The sequence below is a fragment of the Chelmon rostratus genome, chromosome 1, assembly GCF_017976325.1.
Source record: "Chelmon rostratus isolate fCheRos1 chromosome 1, fCheRos1.pri, whole genome shotgun sequence".
Classification (NCBI taxonomy): domain Eukaryota; kingdom Metazoa; phylum Chordata; class Actinopteri; order Chaetodontiformes; family Chaetodontidae; genus Chelmon; species Chelmon rostratus.
The window spans coordinates 24,540,309-24,557,452 of record NC_055658.1 but is presented as its reverse complement, the minus strand read 5'-3'; the positions used below and the strand labels follow the sequence as shown (position 1 = coordinate 24,557,452).

Genomic DNA, 17,144 nt, shown 5'->3' with positions numbered 1-17,144 from the left:
TGAACAACCTAAAAGGCAGTCAGCCTAAAGATGTTTATCAGAATTGAATGAGAAAATTCAGACCGACAAAATCATTTATATCAGCCAATTTGCACATTTTTGTGAAATTACAGCTTTGATCATTTTTTTAATCACTTTTAATCTGTCTTATTGAAAAGTCTCTATATTTTAGATGTCTTGTCCTTCTGTTCACCTGTGATGCTTCGTTCTAACCCATTTTCACACACACACTCATGTCAAACACGTGTCAGACATGATGAACAGATGCAGTGTGACTGTGATGCAGTGAGGACACACCTATAAAACACACCTGTAACATCTTCCCTCCGTCTGCACGTCGGTCACTGCTGTGAACTGTTCAGCTTCTCACTGGAAGTTCATGAATCTCGCATTAATGAGTGGGAGTCACAGAAACATCTCTGCTTTCATTCAATGAATGAATAGAAGTAAAACTTCAAATAGAAGCTGGAAATTAAAGATGGTCGGCGTCTGTGTGTTGAGCAAGAAATGACAAACAACTTGAGAACTTGAAGTAAATTTAACTTCTGTGGACACTAAAGAGGATTTTTTTCTCTGAAATTCTCTAATTTTATAAAATTATACTAGTGTTGTTCTTTAAAGATTTATAAAGCAGTCTTGTTTCTGTGACTTAAACTGGATCGTCATCGCAAATGTTTCACATGTGAAACCGCTGATATCATGAGAAGTGTGTGTTTCTGCTGCAGCTCGCTGCATGATGTGTGCAGCTGTGACAGATGTGAAATGTGAGCAGTTTGACATCTGTTTGGAAATAAAAGCAGCTCTAACAAAAAAAAAAAACAGAGGGTTGATACTTTTATTTTGGTGGAATAACTTGTTGCTGTAGTTTCCTCTTTTAGTTGAAAATAAAAAACTCAACTTTATTAAATACCTGCCATCTCACCCAAGAACTCAGCTGGTGTATGAATAAAACTGAGTGGTTTTATCGTCCTGATCCGCTGAATGTTTTCACATCTATCTGAATATCAAGAAGGCTAACTGTGTGTTTCATCCTAATTTGACGGATTATTAGAATAATCTGACACTTAATATCATTCACCTGTCCGTCAGGTAAATCAAGTAAAGCCACTTTTATTTAAAGTTTGTCAGTTTGGTTTGTTGCTTGATGAAACACTGTCACTAGATACACAGTGCTCGATGTATACAAACAATCAAACATATTTATTTTTCTTTTCAGTGAAATGAGCTCTTTAATCACCTGATCTTTTCTCTTCAATCACCTGATCTTTATCTTGCCAGTTTCTCTATAAACACTGTGTGTTCTGATGCCTGGAAGGTTATTACTGTTATATTCTCCTTCATTTAAAGAGTAACTCTTTAACTTAAACTCTTTCTTTTCCTTTTGGTGAAATTTGCTGTTTTGAATGGAATATATGGCGACACTGTGATTCATGTGGACACAAAATGAGACGGGACCCTGCTGGACCTCATGATTGTAATGAAACTGTTTTCCACACTGTGCTGTTTTTTGAGGCTAATCTTGCTGTTCATCAGTCTTGCTAATGCTAACGCAACCAGCAGCTATGTGTGAGAGCCTCGCCTCTCAGTTAACTTTTCAGGCTTGGCACAGCAGCTGCTACCACTGTCGGTGGGTCAACATACCAAGTAGACATCTTTGGCTCTGCTACGTCATGGTTCCCCATTGGCCTCTCACCTGACAAAGATGTTCCACAGCAACACACAACAATGTTAGCATCCATCTGGATCAAGTTTGTAGAACAATATGAACGCAGAATATCAGAATAAATCATCTGATGAATGTGAGTCTAATATTCACTCTTCGCTATATTTTTGATCTCCACTAACTCCTGAGAAACAAATGAGACCGTTTAGCTGCTAAATGCTCACCTGCTCGTCTCTACCTGTGTGTGTCTGCTGTTTGCTGAGGAGCAGGTAGAGAACTGTGGCTTTATCAGAACTTCTCAGGAGAAGCAGCTGCAGCTGTGCGTCAGTTGTGTTTATATTTATTTATAATAATGCACACAATCCAAGGCCTCTTCTTCAGGTCTTCCCCACATCTCTCTGTAGTAGAAGGCAGAGTCATGATCACCCGTGATTAACTCATTTTATGTGTGACCCACTGTTTCCACATCATTTATTTCTATAAAAAAAGGGAATAACGTGGATTATTTTTGGTGTGTTTATCCTCCCACCAGGGCAGGAAATTTGTTTTTGTCCCACCAAATTCGACAGTGAAGTTTTCTTTGGGGTTGATGAGAGTGAGGAGACTGCAGTTCAGTCAGCTGACTACCTCTGGCACAGATTATTGTGGTTTGTCCTTATAATAAAGACAAACACAAACAAATGAGACTGAACCATAATGTGCCATAAAAGCAAACACTGAACTAAAAGAGGCTGAAAAAATCTGGAGCTGCAGAGGTGGTGATAACTCTCTCAGGTCTGGATGGTGACTCACTTTACAGCAGGTTGGCCCAGATTGACTCTGGTTGGCCAGGTGGACTCTGGAGCTTTAGTCTGTCCTCTGTGGGTGGCCGTGCCTCATGGGGGTTTAGAGGGACACTGAATTAATGGGACCTGATGGGACCTCAGAGGGAGACACCTTAGTTTGGAAAAGCTAAGCCAAGGTCAGCTCTGCTTAGCCTGAACCAGGACCAGATGACTGATAAACAGGGACAGGTGACCTCTCCTGTTCTGGTTCTGATTGCAGTTGTATCTACTCACAGTGCTTTCAGCGTTTCTGATGGTGAACTGACTTTCCATCGTCTTCCTTCCAGGCGAGGAGCTGCTGAAGCTGGGCGAGGAAGACGAACAGGGCTGGTGTAAAGGACAGCTGAGCAGCGGCCAGGTCGGCCTCTACCCCGCCAACTACGTCCAGATGGTTTCTTCCTGATGACCCGCCCTCTCTGATCACCCAGCCAATGGTTCACCTACATTCAAGATGCCAGGACCAAGCAAAAGCTATTAGTACTGCCATGTAGACACGCCCTCTGTGAAACCAGACTCTAAAACTCGTCCCTGAGTTCTTTTTTTTTTTTTTTTTTTTTTTTTGCCGTTGCTGTTCGAGCTACGTTGTTGAATAGCAGCCAGTGGAAAAGTCTACTTGTTGGAGGTCAACGACATTGTTGTTTTGAAAGAAGCTCAACAAGCAAAGAGAAGTCTTCGGAGGCCTGCTAACATGCACAGACTGCAGGACAACGTGGGCGTGAGGTCTGGGAGGACACACATCGATCTTTCTATCCAGTTTAATCAAACTCTCGATTTTGGTTTTCCATTTGCTGACCTTATTTTATTTTTTTTAGTCGCTAGAGTCAGACAGTCCACATTAATCAAAGAAGACAAAGCCTGGGTGCAGCTGAGCTGGGATGAGCAGCAGTCAGCAACCACCACAGCTGACTGTGATTGGCTGAAACATCTGTCAATCGAGAAAACACAACCCAAAACATGATTCTTTTTAAAGAAATAGTTTGACATTTTGGTGAGTCACTTTGTTGTTTTTCTTTGTTGTTACCTTTGGACAGAGCCAGACTTCCTGTTTTGGCCTGTTGTTAAAACATAAGAGATCTTCTCATCGAACTCTTGGTCAGAGGGTGAGTTTTTACCAAAATGTCTTTTTTGTAGCCGTAGGGTCGTAATCATAAAATAAAATCAATTTGTGAAGAAAAGTCAAATGAACTTCCTGTGTGGAAAAACTATACGGTAGACAAGTTGGGACTTTCTAAGTAGGTTTCTGGGCAGTCTTGGATCCAGCATCTAGTGGCCATTAGAGGAACTGCAGCTGGAGGCCCATCTTCATCATCCTCTTCATCATGCTCTTCTCAGCTGTGGTGGTTGCTAAAAAAAAAAAAACCCAATGAAAGACTCTCAGTGCCTTTTAGTCAGTGAGGCCAGAAATGTTACAGCGCCGCCCTGCTGTCTGACAAAAGAATTACAGCTGTCTGCTGGGTGCCAACCAGCTGATGACCTCCAGTCTAATCCCAGTAGAAACCAGTTGATCTCCTGTTAGGACGAAACTGGACTTTTTCCACTTTGATTGGCTGCAAACCTTTCATTTTTTAACGGTGTGCTTCGGTTATTTGGTAGATTTTTTTAGGTGTGACACTGAATTCACTTTCTTTCCTCCTCAGATTTTTTTAATGTGATAGCTGTATGTTTATATTTAGTCGACTGATTTTGATTATGGACGGTTAAACTGTTGCTACCAGTTCCTTTGAATATTTTTTAAGAATAGCATTTTTACAGTCAACTTATTTACTTTGTAATTTATTTTACTCTTTAATTTAGTGATCATTCTTATTTTTTGACTGACTAAGGCAGGGAGAGTAAAGTTGACTGCTAGATTTGGGCCATTTAACCTGTGGAAGGTGGTTTGTTGCTGGTTTGTTTTGCTGTGCTGGGATCATGAAGCACACGCACTTCAAACTTCTAAAATAAGTGATAATATTTTGTGCGGTTTTGGGTTTCCATGTTTATGTTTGTGGTTTATGTGTGAGGGAGCCTCCTCTGTCCTGCTGATCCGAGCATCGCTACAGATAACCCATGTAGACATCCAATTAATAAGAGAGATGATAGAAATTAATGCTACTGTGCTTCTCCTTTAAATATTCCTTTTCTTTCAAAGACTGTAACTTGTTCAGTACATCAAAGTGGGAAGCAACAATAAAGAGCTTTCAGCAGTTGGAAGTTTTACAGACTTTATTTTGTTCTCAAATTGCTTTCATACAGTAATAATAAATTAATCTAGTATCTCAATACATGTCTGTGAAGTGCACTGATGAGTTGAGCAGTGGGGGAAATCATTTCAGACCTTTTTCCTGCTTCTGGATGTAAATGTCCCATTCATATTTCCCATAGACTTCTACTGCTGGGACCATCATTAAAGTCTCACAGTGGACTCATCAATACAATAGATTAACAGCTGCTTTAAACAATATCTGGTTCTTTGATAAAAAGTCTAAGTTACAAGGTTGTGTACATAAAAACTAAGCAGGAAACTTCCAATCACAAGCTTGAAACTGAGACATACTAAAAGAAACTGCATTTAATTACAATTAAAATTCAGTTCTCCTTTAAATTCAGATTCAAAGCTGAACAGCTAATATACAACTCAGAGTTTCTATGCACACAAGCTTTTACCTTTGACACTTTATCGATGAACCTGATATTTTGAAGGCACTTGTTCGTGATGAGCTGCAGAAGTGCTCCACCTGTGAGTCACATGATGTGGTCTATGGGAAAAATGAATTGGACTTTGACAGCTCAGCAGAAGTCAGCAGGTGGTGTTTCAGTGCTCTGGTCTGGTGAGGTGGTGCACAAGTTTTGAGATGGGCTTTATTTAAATGACAGTGGTGCCATCTGGTGGGAAGAAGCAGCTGTTTGTAGTCAGGAGGTGAACCCTTAGTGACATCACTTCCTGTAACTCACCATGAACTTTGTGGCTCAACCTTCAAGGTATGTACTTATTATGAAGTATTAGATCATTGTGTTGGTACTTTTACTGAACTAAAAGATCAGAGTGCTTCCAACAAAGCTGTCCATGAGGAGATGAGTTATGGGTTGGCAGTGGTGGAAGAAGTACTTAGGTAAAAGTTGTAATACCACAGTGTAGAAAGACTGTTACTAATAAAAGTCCTGCACTCAAACTTTTACTCAAGTAAGAGTTTACTGAAAGTACCAAAAGTGAAAGTACTCATGCAGAACAGCCAATCAGAGTACAGAATAATGTCTTATTATATTACTGGATAATTGAATGGTGAATAGTTGTTGATTACAATAGTTATGTTAAACCTTGCAGAAAAGTGCGACTGGACAACTTGCAGAAATTCTGCACTATTGTGAAGCTAATGGAGCTATTGTGAAGCTAACGATGCCAATTATTGGGAATAATATTTATTTAACTATGTCCCTGCACAATGGTTAGCTTCATGCTAGATCACTCTTCCATCCAGGAATGAAAATAAGATCAACACCGTTGTGGTTTTATGTTAAATGTTTAGTATCCAGAATAACAGAGGATGCTGACACAGATGGTGCTGGTATGAAATCACTCCATATTCACAACTCCTTATTAAGCATTTGGGTGTTCATAGTGAGCAGGTTATGAATCATTATCGTCATCATTTTTGAACCATCTTGTGTCTTATAAATGTAATTTACACATCAAAGGTGTTGCTTTGTGACACTTGAGGCCAAATGTCGTGTACCTGATATGTAAACGCTTTCAAAGTATTTTTATTCCTCCAGATTTGGCAGATGAATTCGTTTTGTGGGTTCTTTTTAATGCCAAAATACTGTTCCACATCCCGTCCACCAGGTGGCAGTAGTGCATCTACAAGCTGGCTCACCCCTGCATAAATCAAAAATCCAACACATGACTGTTATACAGCATGTAGAGTTTTAGGCCTTGTAATTAAACATTTTGAATCAAACTTGCAAATAACAGCAACTCATATTAGAAGAATTTTATTTATGGGACTTTGGGTGTAGTATTGGTGGATATAATCCCAGAAATGTCACAGGAAAGGGCAGAGCTCCACTTTATTGCACGAGTTCACTCATTTACTGACAGTTTTTTTAATGACCTGCAGCCAGTGTTTGAACCAGTAGGAAATTCATTAACTGATAAAAGAGCATTTCAAATTACACAGACCATTTTTGATTTTGCTCAGTCTTTAAATCATGTAGCCTGTGCAAGAATCACGAGCTAACTGTTCCAGTGAATGGGCCTATGCTAGCCATGCTGGTGGCTCTGTGAGGCAATACTTGTATCTAAAGGCTAATGTCAGCATGCTAACATGCTCCTAATGACAATGCGTACGTGCTGATTCACCATCTTAATTAGCATTAACATCTCTTATTAGCACTCCGATTGGACTCCCTAAAAACCTTCCTATTTCACCCACATGGGTGTGGTTCTGCAGGAAGACGCAGCAGATGCTCCGGTGAGCTCTGTGACCATTGGATCCTGTGAGCGAGGAAGGTAGAGTGCGTTTGGTGTGTGACCTGGGACCTTCGTCGAGGTTTGTGTGTTATAGGTTATTGGTGACTTGCCCTTTCACCTTCATGGCTCGGACTATCTTCTGCCAACATGGGGCGGCTGTGGCACAGGAAGTAAATTGGGTCGTCCACTCATCACAGGATTGGCAGCTCCTTGTGACCACATGTCCAAGTGTCCTGAACCCCAAAATTGCTTCCTATGGTCAGATCAGCACCTTGCATGCTTGCTGCCATTGGGGTGTGTGTTTGTGTGTCTGTGTGTGTGTCTCATGGGTGAATGAGAGGCAAACTGAGTAGTAATTGTGATAAAGGTGCTGTATAAATGCATCACCAGGGTCTTACAGATTCATCCACTGGATAACATGAATGTCCGTACAAAGTTTCACGCCAATTGTACATCAAAAAATTGCTGCTATTTTTTGTGTTTAGTTTTTTAGTGTTCAAGCATCCCCTGTTTGAACTGCCACCTTATTGTGGTGGAGGGGTTTGAGTACTCGAATGATCCTAGGAGCTATGTTGTCTGGGGCTTATTGCCCCTGGCAGGGGCAAACAGGTCCAAGGTGACAGGTCAGACTAAGAGCGGTTCCAGAGTCCCCAGTGATGTAAAAAACAACAAGGAAGTCTACATCACCCGGACTGGCGTTTCCGTGGCCCCACCCTGGAGCCAGGCCTGGGTTGGGGCTTGCAGGCGACTGCAGTAATTTAGTCGTTGTACCAGTCTGTTGTGGTGAAGAAGGAGTTGAGCCAAAAAGCAAAGCTCTGGATTTACCAGTCAATCTACGTTCCTACCCTCACCTATGGTCATGAACTTTGGGTCATGACCGACAGAACGAGATCCCGGATACAAGCGGCTGAAATGAGTTTCCAATGCAGGGTGGCGGGGCGCTCCCTTAGAGATAGGGTGAGGAGCTCTGTCACTCGGGAGGAGCTCGAGAGGGGCCAGCTGAGGTGGCTCAGGCATCTTTATCGGATGCCTCCTGTACAACTTCCTGGGAGGGTGTTCTGGGCATGCCCCACCGGGAAGAGTCCCCGGGGACCCAGGACACGCTGGAGGGATTATGGTCTGGGAATGCCTCGGGATCCCCCCAGGAAGTCTGGGCATCCCTGCTTAGACTGCTGCCCCCACAACTCAGCCCCGGATAAGCAGAAGAAGATTGATGGATGGATGGTGTTCAAGCTTTTAAATGTCCATTTTTCCCTTAACAATTTTAGAAATTCTAAATTATTCCATATTTTCCCTGCTTTCCAACTTTCCTTCCTCCGCTAGTTTGTCTGCTGATCATGCAGGACTTCCACAATTTAGTATTTAGATTGTTTCCTTCAAGAATACTTCTCTCCATCCATCTTTCCGTTGACTTGTTGATCCTTGTTGTCTAGTTTGTGTACCACTCTGAAGGCCTCCAGAAACTCAGTGAAGTCTATACTGCCATCCTTGTTGAAGTCGATACTTCGGGCCAGGTCATCGATGGCTCTGTCGTCAATATCAACGCCCAGGTGGGCGCTGAAGAGACGCCAGGTGTGACGAAACTCCTCAATAGAGATCAGACCTGAACATTACAACATACATACACCCCCGTTACTGAATTTTATGGAACACATTTTGAATTATTAACAAATCGTTAAAGAGATTCAGTACTTTTTTTTCTTTTTTTTTACCTGAATGGTCTTTGTCTATAATGTTGAATATTATCTCAATGTCTGTCCTGTATCTGAACAGAGTTTCAGCCAAGTTTGGAGTGACCTGAAAGGAGAAAAGAGGAAAACAAACGGTAGACTACTACACAGGGCAACATGTGTTCAATGACAGTCGTAGAATAAGTATTATAATCCTAAAAAGTACAGAGAAAAATTTTCCCTTACAAGTATCAGCAGTAAAATACTCGATTCAAAAGAAGAATTGTGTTTAAGTCTTTAGTTTAAACTACATGAATTAAGCAGCATAACGCAGCAGTATTGCAAGGTGTTTGAAGCTTGGCAGAGTAAATGAACTGCTTAAATATGTGCACATATTGCATATTAAATACTCTTTCATTCTGCATTCAGAAACCTTCTTTTCATTACTGACCCATTTAGAAAGACTTTTTGCACACTGTTTGTGGATTCTTGGATATAGTTGAGTTTAAACTACATCAATGCATCATTGTGTTGATAAAAATAAAAATAAAATAAAAATAAAAATCAACAAATGTCATCATGACACTTAAAAGTTCCTGGAAAAAAGAAAAAGAAATAATTATTATATTATTTTAATAATTATTAAGAAAGAATGATTAAAGTAAACCTGAGACAGAGGAATCCCTGGTTCCATATCCTCAAAGCAGGACTGATACTCCACACTGCCATCTGGTGCCAGACGGGCTAAGTGCAGACGCAGTGTCCTCCAGGGCAGCTCCAGCCTCAGTACAGACTCCAACACCTGAGCCCATTCACTGACTGACACACAACCTGAAAAAAGATATGCTTACATATAATAACTACACATGTCAGCCTGGGTGAACACATGCTGTAAGTGAGGCAAACGGAGTGAGAAAGGTGCACCAGTGTTGTACTGGTCGTACTGCTGGAAGCCCGACATCAGCTCAGAACGATGGGTAAACAGCTTCTCCTTCAGGGCCCTGAGAGCGGTGCCTTCAGCAGCTCGCACTCTGCAGACACACATGCAAACACAGGTCATTCACTAAGACTGAGCTTCTATTGTCATTATATCTGTCAATTATTTATTTGAATCATCTTTAATCATTCAGTCTATAAAGTGTCATAAAATAGTGAAAATGGCCATCACAATGATCAACTTAAACCAATTATCAAAACTTTTGCCATTTAGTTGTCTTTCAAAGAACAAAATCCATCAGTTAACTAATCATTTCAGTACTGCCACGCCCAGCTGTGGGTATTCTGCTGCATTGCATACATGTACCTCTGAGTCAGGGTGAGCTTGCGTGTTGTGCGGCTGACTTGGTACTGGTAGAAGCGGGGAACCAGTTCTCTGCCCACTTTGATGTACGCTCCACGGTTGCTTCCCTCCTCGTAATAGTTCGACGCTGAGAAAATGGTGATCACCTAAACAAACACGCGCACAATTATTCCTCCAGACTCAAACGTGTTTAGACTTTTTGGCCAGCGTGGATTCATTTGGATCCCGTCTACCTGTCCACCGTGACACAGCTCATATCCCTCCTGTTTGCACTCATGGGACCTGATGAGGAGCTGGAGTCCGTGTTGGAGCAGCAGTCTGCGGGTGACGTCCGGGCCGAAGTAGCAGCCTCCACCTCTGAATGTGTTGGGACTGCAGCCCTCTTGGGTTTTAGGGTCACTCCACAATATATCCACTATCTGCAGGAGAGCGGAAAGCAGAAAAAACTGCTCATCACACAACAGCAGGGCAGAGCTGAACCATGTTAATTTCTTTTCCAGCGAATCCACACATCTGACCTGTTTCCATTCCCGTTCATGTTGTGGAGGTGAAGGAGGGGGAACAGAGGACAGGGAGTCCAGGAAAGGCACTTGGACGACATTGATATTGTGAGGCATGCTTGGAGAAGACGGGCACGCACGAGGCGTGAGGCAGGACAGAGTTCGGGGAGAGCAGAGAGAAGAGGAAGACGAGGACGATGAGGACGAGGAGGAGGAAGTGGAGACGTTGCTGTCTTGTCGGGTGAGCCTGCATCGCCTCTTTCTACAGAAAAAGGGGTAGAAGAGAGGGTCTGTAAATAAGAAGGCTTATTGTACAGTGACAGAATAACAACACACATCTGTGAGCGTCTGTGTGCTGCTGTCAGACCTCTGGTTCTGGGTTGTTTGGTTCTTGCTGAAGCTGCGACTGCTGCTGGGGCGAGAGCCGTCGCTCGATCTCATCCTTTTCATCTGTCTGCTGGACTGACCGAGGTCCAGCTGCTCCAAACTGCGTCTGGGAAACCTCAGTGCAGATTTCACCTGGAAGAGTCACACGTCTTATATGTCGAGGTTTATATCCTACGTGGACCCCTGGAAGAGAAGCTTCTGCCTCTGTGGCAGCTAATGGGGATCCAAATAAAGAATAAAGAGCAGAGAAAGGAAGACAAAAATCAAGTGTACTGACGTATTTAGCTTGGACCTGCTTCTTAAAACCTGCATTAATTATATTTTTGATATTAACACTGAATCAAATAGCTGTAATGTACAGTAAGTGTTTCTACTGGTGCTAAAATCACAGAATATTCACTAAACTTTGCTACACAACCTTGTTTTTTGACTGCAAATGAGATGTATGGTACTTCAGTCTGAGCTTCACATTAGCACAAAAGCTCAGAGAAAGCCAGTGTATGATACCCAGCCAACCAAACAGAGCAGGGCCAAAATGACCTGCTAAGGGTCTCTGGAGCAAAACTGAGCTGGTGGGCCTCTATTAACCTCCTGTTCCTCCCAGTCTCTGATTTGATTAGATACAAGTCATTTAGGTGTTGAGTCTGATATAACAGAGGTGCTGAAACTAGATTTTGACAGAAAGTAGGACTCACCTTGAATCCCTAAGATGTCAGTTTATATTGTGAACATATTTCCAATTTAATTTTAAATTAGATTAACACAGACCAGTTGAACACAGTCAGGTTAACTGTTAATTGTTTGTCCGGGCCTCTAGTGGCCAAAATCAAGAGAGTCTGGGTGGAGGATGAAGATCGGCTGCTTGTTTACTGACCTTGTGCCTCTCTATGGTGCTGAGGTAGTCCAGGTCGGTCTGGTCTGAAATCCCACCGTGAACGATCAGGATCTTACCGTCAATGACTGTCGCAATGGGCAGAAGGCTGAAAACATCCTGAAACAGCTGAAGGATCTCGCGGCCGTGGGTCTGCACACAGCGAAAAAGGAGTCAAGTTCACAACTGGGGGCTTCAGCCAGCAGTAACATGCTACAACCTGCAGAATGAGCAGCTGAGCTCTGTACATAATAAAAGCAGAATAATGATGAGTCTGGACTTTACTGTACCTTGTACTTCTGCATGACTTCCTTTGTGAACCCATATCTGTAACATCAATGTAAAAACATACTTTACTACGTCATGTTTGTGGTGAACCTAGATGAATATGATTCTACTCCTCTTCTCACCCACCTGAGGTTCATTATGTGGTCTTCATGGTTCCCTCGGTTCAGGTGCATGTTGTCGGGGTAAAGCAGAAGGTAGGCGAACAGGAGCGTGACCACTTCAACTGACTTTTTCCCTCGGTCCACAAAGTCCCCATTAAACACATATGGCGTCTCCGCAGAGGGAAGGCCGTTCTGAACGACGGCAACACGACATAAAATGGACAATTTATCCACAAGCGTAGTCTTGGGTTCATGCTTCAACTATGTTCGATGTGCTTGTTTAAATTGTTTCTTTAAATCAGATCTGAATAAAACATTTTTCTGTAAAATACATACTGAATGACGCTAAAGAAAGCTGTTATACGTAAATATAGCTTTACCTTATAAAATATGAGGAGTAAGTCGTCAAGCCGCCCGTGCAGATCACCTGTACCAAAAGGAAAAATCACAGCAGTGGAGAAATAGGAATCTCATTTCTGGCTTAACTGGTGTCAGAACTTCCTAAATGGCACGAGCACAGAACAGTGCAGTGCTCCACCTCAACCATCAAACAATGTGTGTTTTTTTGTTTAGTCATGAGTATTCTTGAGTTTAATGAGATGCAAATCTGCAGAAGGCGGTAGCCGTGCAAGAGGAGTCAAGTGCCTGATCAGTGTGCAAATAAACAAGACCTCCATTCTGGGATCGCTGCCGTTAAGATACAGTCAGCTGTTTTTAAAACACATTTACACCATCAGCGATCACCTAACCAGTTAGCAGGTCATTCATTTATCCAGTGGCTGACTACACTGGTCCTAAATCAGCAGCATCAGTGCAGAAAATCATACAATGAGACTGAAGCGTTTTCACTCTTTCGTTCTCCTTTGCACACGGTTTGCTGAAAAATGATTTTGAGTCTTGAATTAACAAGTGAAACTGCGGCCAAGGTCACCCACCACATATAGTGATTTCTTTGGTGTAGGATGTTGACAAGTGGATGATGTTGGGCATCTGCTTGAGGAGCTTTTTGGTCTCGTAAAGCAGCTGCAGAACATATCTGGCATGCAGAGTCTGTGTGGAAGAAAAGGGAAGAGTCCTTAAAAGCAGCACCTAAAAATCTAAACCAGACAATTAAAATGAAGGGTGAGAGCGACCAAAGATCCTGTACCTGCTGCTCCTTAAACGCACAGAGGAGAGCGTTCGTATCAGAGACGGAGAGAGGGAACGATAGCCGGGGTCCGGTGTACGACTCTGGAACAGGGATCAAGTTATAGCAGGTCTCTCTGTCTAACCAGGGGTTGACCACTGGGTCCAGCAGCTGGGAGATCAGGTCTGGAGGACACAGTGTGAACATACTGAGCTCACTCTGACACACTGATGCCTTTTGAAATGACTGAAACAAGGAATCCTATCTTGGTGGTGTACAGCATCTGTTCTGCTCCAAACGTAGAATCACTGTAAAACCCACAACTGAAATGCTAACAGCAGGCAGTATCAATTTAAATCTTCTACAGCAGCAGTACATATATAGATGGATATAGAGGTAGATATATATTGTGATAATCTATTGATACTGATAGACAGAAATAGCTGTTTTGGGTTAAACATCCAAACTGAATACCTCACAAATGCATTCAGGTAATTAAATATTGCCATGAAGCAGTCTTGCCCATCGATCTGCAATATTACCATAATGGCCTAAAACCAGAGATGTTGGAATAAACAGTACAGCAAAATCTCTCAAATATATATGACCAGGTATCAAGTATCTCAAGCACTGAGAGAACCATCACACAGCTTTATACTCCCTGACTAACTTGTAATGTTTTGATCCATCATGGATCTTTGTCAGGCCTTTAAATGGGAACTATATCATTCTTTCACATCAAAGACTGAGTACAGGTCTTGAGGAGCACTCACTACATGTGTGTAAAATAGTTGTGTGAAACCTTCTGTGGCTCCAGCTGCAGAAAGATCTGATAAACTGCCTCAAATAATGTCACTTGAATCGTCGTCAGGTGGAGCTGAAGACTTCAGGTTTTACATCTGACAGTTGAGTTGTGGGTTATGTAGGCACCAGGGTTTGACAATGCACAGATTTTAATTTGTAGTTCCTTGTAATAAACAGCCTGACAAAGCCCCACATCCAGCTGTGTGTGACCTCGCTGTTGCATTAAAAGACCACGCCAATATGCTAATGAAAACTGATGAAAGCCTCTAATTTATGCAAACAAACAAGGCATGAACAGAAATCCAGCTACGGGCCTATTTCTCCTTTGTCTACTTCCCCCTTAGTGTCTATTAAAAGTCCTCTATTCTGTCACACACTCGCACACACACACACAGATGCTGTATATAACAAACACAGACAACAGAGTCTGGCCTATTCGCACCACTTATGTTGGCTCAATGTAAAACCCATGAAGAGGATGTAGATGTTCAGCAATAAGGGCTGACCTAAGGATTAGCTTGTCAGTGGAGCATTATGCTTTTTAGCTGGATGAGTGGGTCAATACATACTTAAGCCACAGCTGTGTCAGTGCAACACACCAACACACTGGCCTCCACATTCACAGTAGTTGCTAAGCAACAGGGTATACGCAATGGGTTTTCTAATCTAGACAAAAGTACAGCGGCATTACTAACAAAACCGGTGTTAATTCTGATGGAGAACGCATCTATATATAATCCTCCTGTGTTAGAGCACGTTCAAAACAGCAACCATTTGACCCCAACCGATAACTGAGAAACTGGTTGAAATAATGTATTAGTAAAGATTCATCTCTCATTATGTCCTCATATAAAACATCCCTCTTTTATCATTTCACATAATAACACACCAGCATCAAATAAATCTAAAAAATTATGTTCAAGCACTAAAAAAAAGACATGAACAAAAGGCAAAAGGGCTCAGAATAACCTCACTAATTTAGGTTTCAGTGTGTGTGAGACACAGATGTAGACCTGAGGATGCTGTTAGGACTGAAAGCTTCACACACACTGTGCAGAATAATAAAGTAGAATAAAAGCGCAATTCCTGCACTCACTGAAAACGTGTTACATCACATCCATATGGCAGAGCTGTTAGAAAATGTTATTTTACTCCAAAGCAAAAGTAACATCTTTAAAATGGAAACGGTGAAACGCACATAATACAATCGAATCCTAATGTTGCGTAGATGAGAGGATTTTGGCGCCTCACCTGGTCCATTTCCATTCAGGTGAGTGAAGTTGTCCAGCATGAAACTGAAGAAACTGGAGAGCTGAAGAACGGAAAACAAAATAAGTTTAAGCTTTGTGACGCCTCTGAAAATGAGTTTTTAGCGAGAAGAAGGTGAGAGTCACCTGTAGCTGGTCCTGTTCGCCGGCGTATTCAATGGACTGGAAGATGTTCCAGGTGTACCTGCGCCTCATCTCCAGACGGGCCATGTAGCGCCGGTACCAACGCTGGATCAATACAGCTGCCTTCATAGCTATGACAAAACACCAGCTGTTCATTTAGAAGGAGGCATGTTTAAACATCTCACATGGTCACACATGCACAGCTCATGGACAAATACAGGCAGACACACACACACGGATGCACGCACACATCACGCATGTCACAGAGTGGTCTTTAGAGATGAGCGGGGCCTTACTCAGAGCCGGGCTGGGAGTCTTAACTATGCCATCTGAGAGAAGAAAAACCACAATTCAGCACAAGAAACTGGTAATTGAATAAAATCATGTGCAAGGCAACGCGCATGTGCACGCACACGCACGCACACAGTGAGAGAGATAACAAGACACAGGGGAGGTCATGAGCAACAGTGGGACTGGAAAAACTAAGCAAATTAAAAGAGCTTTCAGGAGAAACAGCACTCATTAAAGAGAGGAGAGAAGACAGACGGCAAAGAGGGGCGAAGCACCATCTGTCAAACATCTGGGGTATGTGTGCAACAAGTGTGAGGAAAATATATTACTGCAAAAATTAATTACCGTCAGATTCCTACTGCACAGTGTGGCACTGAAATACTCTGCTAATAATGCACTATTAAAGGAGCACTTCCCAAATGATGCTACAAAATGCGTCACAGAGGAGATGAATGAGATAAGAAGAAACAGAGCAAGACAATAAAAAAAGAGGACAGCCTGACTGCAATTGAAGAGGGTGCAAACAGAGAATGTTTGACATTTTTCTTTAAAAAATGACTGAAATCATTAATCAGTTATCAAAATATCAGTTGTTCGAGCTCTAGTTTTAGGATGCACGGATGAGTTGCACTGTATTCACTTACATTATTCAGAATAAAAGCTTAATTTACTGGAAGTCATTTCTGAGCTTGCACTCCAATTAGTATCTGACACTTACGGCCTATTTGTGCTCATCTACCCACCGACCAGGTGGACCAACATGTCAGCTCATGTCAGTCAGTGTGCTTTTTCACACCTTTCCTCAGGGGTAAGAGGTCCAAATGTTCCCCAACATATTCCCACTGAAAGGACGAGGAGAACGTGAGTCAGCCCCGGACGGATTGAGGGGACCGTGATACAATTACCTGTCTCCACTCTGTTCCTTTGCGTCTCCGTAGCAATGGAGGTGCCACATCCCATGATGACCAACAAAGAGGTCCCGGGGTCACATCAGTCAGTTTTTCCCATGCTGGCGGCAGTGGGTCACATCTGGCCAGTGGCACGCGACAGCTGCGATGACACCTGAGGAAGCAAGAACAGCACTGCTGTCACTGTGCAGCAGCCAGCGGGGACCTGGACGCCACTCCTCTGAGGTCCTGGAAACTCGTCCAGTCCCGCGTCACAGCAGCAGGGTGAGGGTTTCTTCAGGAAGTCAGAGGCAGACAGAACAAAACGTCACGTGTTGGGTCACCTGTTGCAGTATTTGTACACGGGTGGAAAGTTTTGAGTTACCTGCACTTTTACTGTTTTCTGCTAAATTTCAGAGGCGAATCTTGTATTTCTTACTCCACTACATTTCATAAGTTTGTAACAAGTTGCTTGAGATTGAGATTTATAGCACGGAATAAAATCAACAAATAAATGATGATGTATTATCAGACTTTATTGATCCCAGGGGGTAAATCCACAAGCTACCCAGCAGTATATTTACCTTTACC

At 42.5% G+C, this 17,144-nt stretch overlaps 2 protein-coding genes across 3 annotated transcripts in view; one reads left to right on the top strand and one right to left on the bottom strand.

The window, feature by feature from the left end:
- Positions 1 to 4,676, top strand: part of pacsin3 (protein kinase C and casein kinase substrate in neurons 3) — a 32,116-nt gene extending 27,440 nt beyond the window's left edge. For both annotated transcript variants that reach the window (XM_041938082.1, XM_041938091.1), the window contains one exon: positions 2,775 to 4,676. In XM_041938082.1, coding sequence (XP_041794016.1) covers positions 2,775 to 2,890 — 116 coding nt within the window. In that variant the 3' untranslated portion in view covers positions 2,891 to 4,676. The remainder of the gene's footprint in view (positions 1 to 2,774) is intronic.
- Positions 4,677 to 8,313: 3,637 nt separating this feature from the next.
- On the bottom strand, positions 8,314 to 16,626 carry ppef1 (protein phosphatase, EF-hand calcium binding domain 1). The gene is made up of 18 exons (XM_041940436.1): positions 16,572 to 16,626; positions 15,672 to 15,704; positions 15,379 to 15,506; positions 15,236 to 15,296; positions 13,202 to 13,365; positions 12,990 to 13,104; positions 12,435 to 12,481; positions 12,080 to 12,246; positions 11,956 to 11,992; positions 11,669 to 11,818; positions 10,775 to 10,926; positions 10,426 to 10,669; positions 10,141 to 10,326; positions 9,911 to 10,053; positions 9,532 to 9,638; positions 9,275 to 9,438; positions 8,650 to 8,734; positions 8,314 to 8,540 (listed from the first exon to the last, which is right to left on the bottom strand). The coding sequence occupies exons 1-18, from the start codon at positions 16,624 to 16,626 to the stop codon at positions 8,314 to 8,316; spliced, it is 2,265 nt and encodes a 754-aa protein (XP_041796370.1).
- Between the last annotated feature and the right edge of the window lie 518 nt (positions 16,627 to 17,144).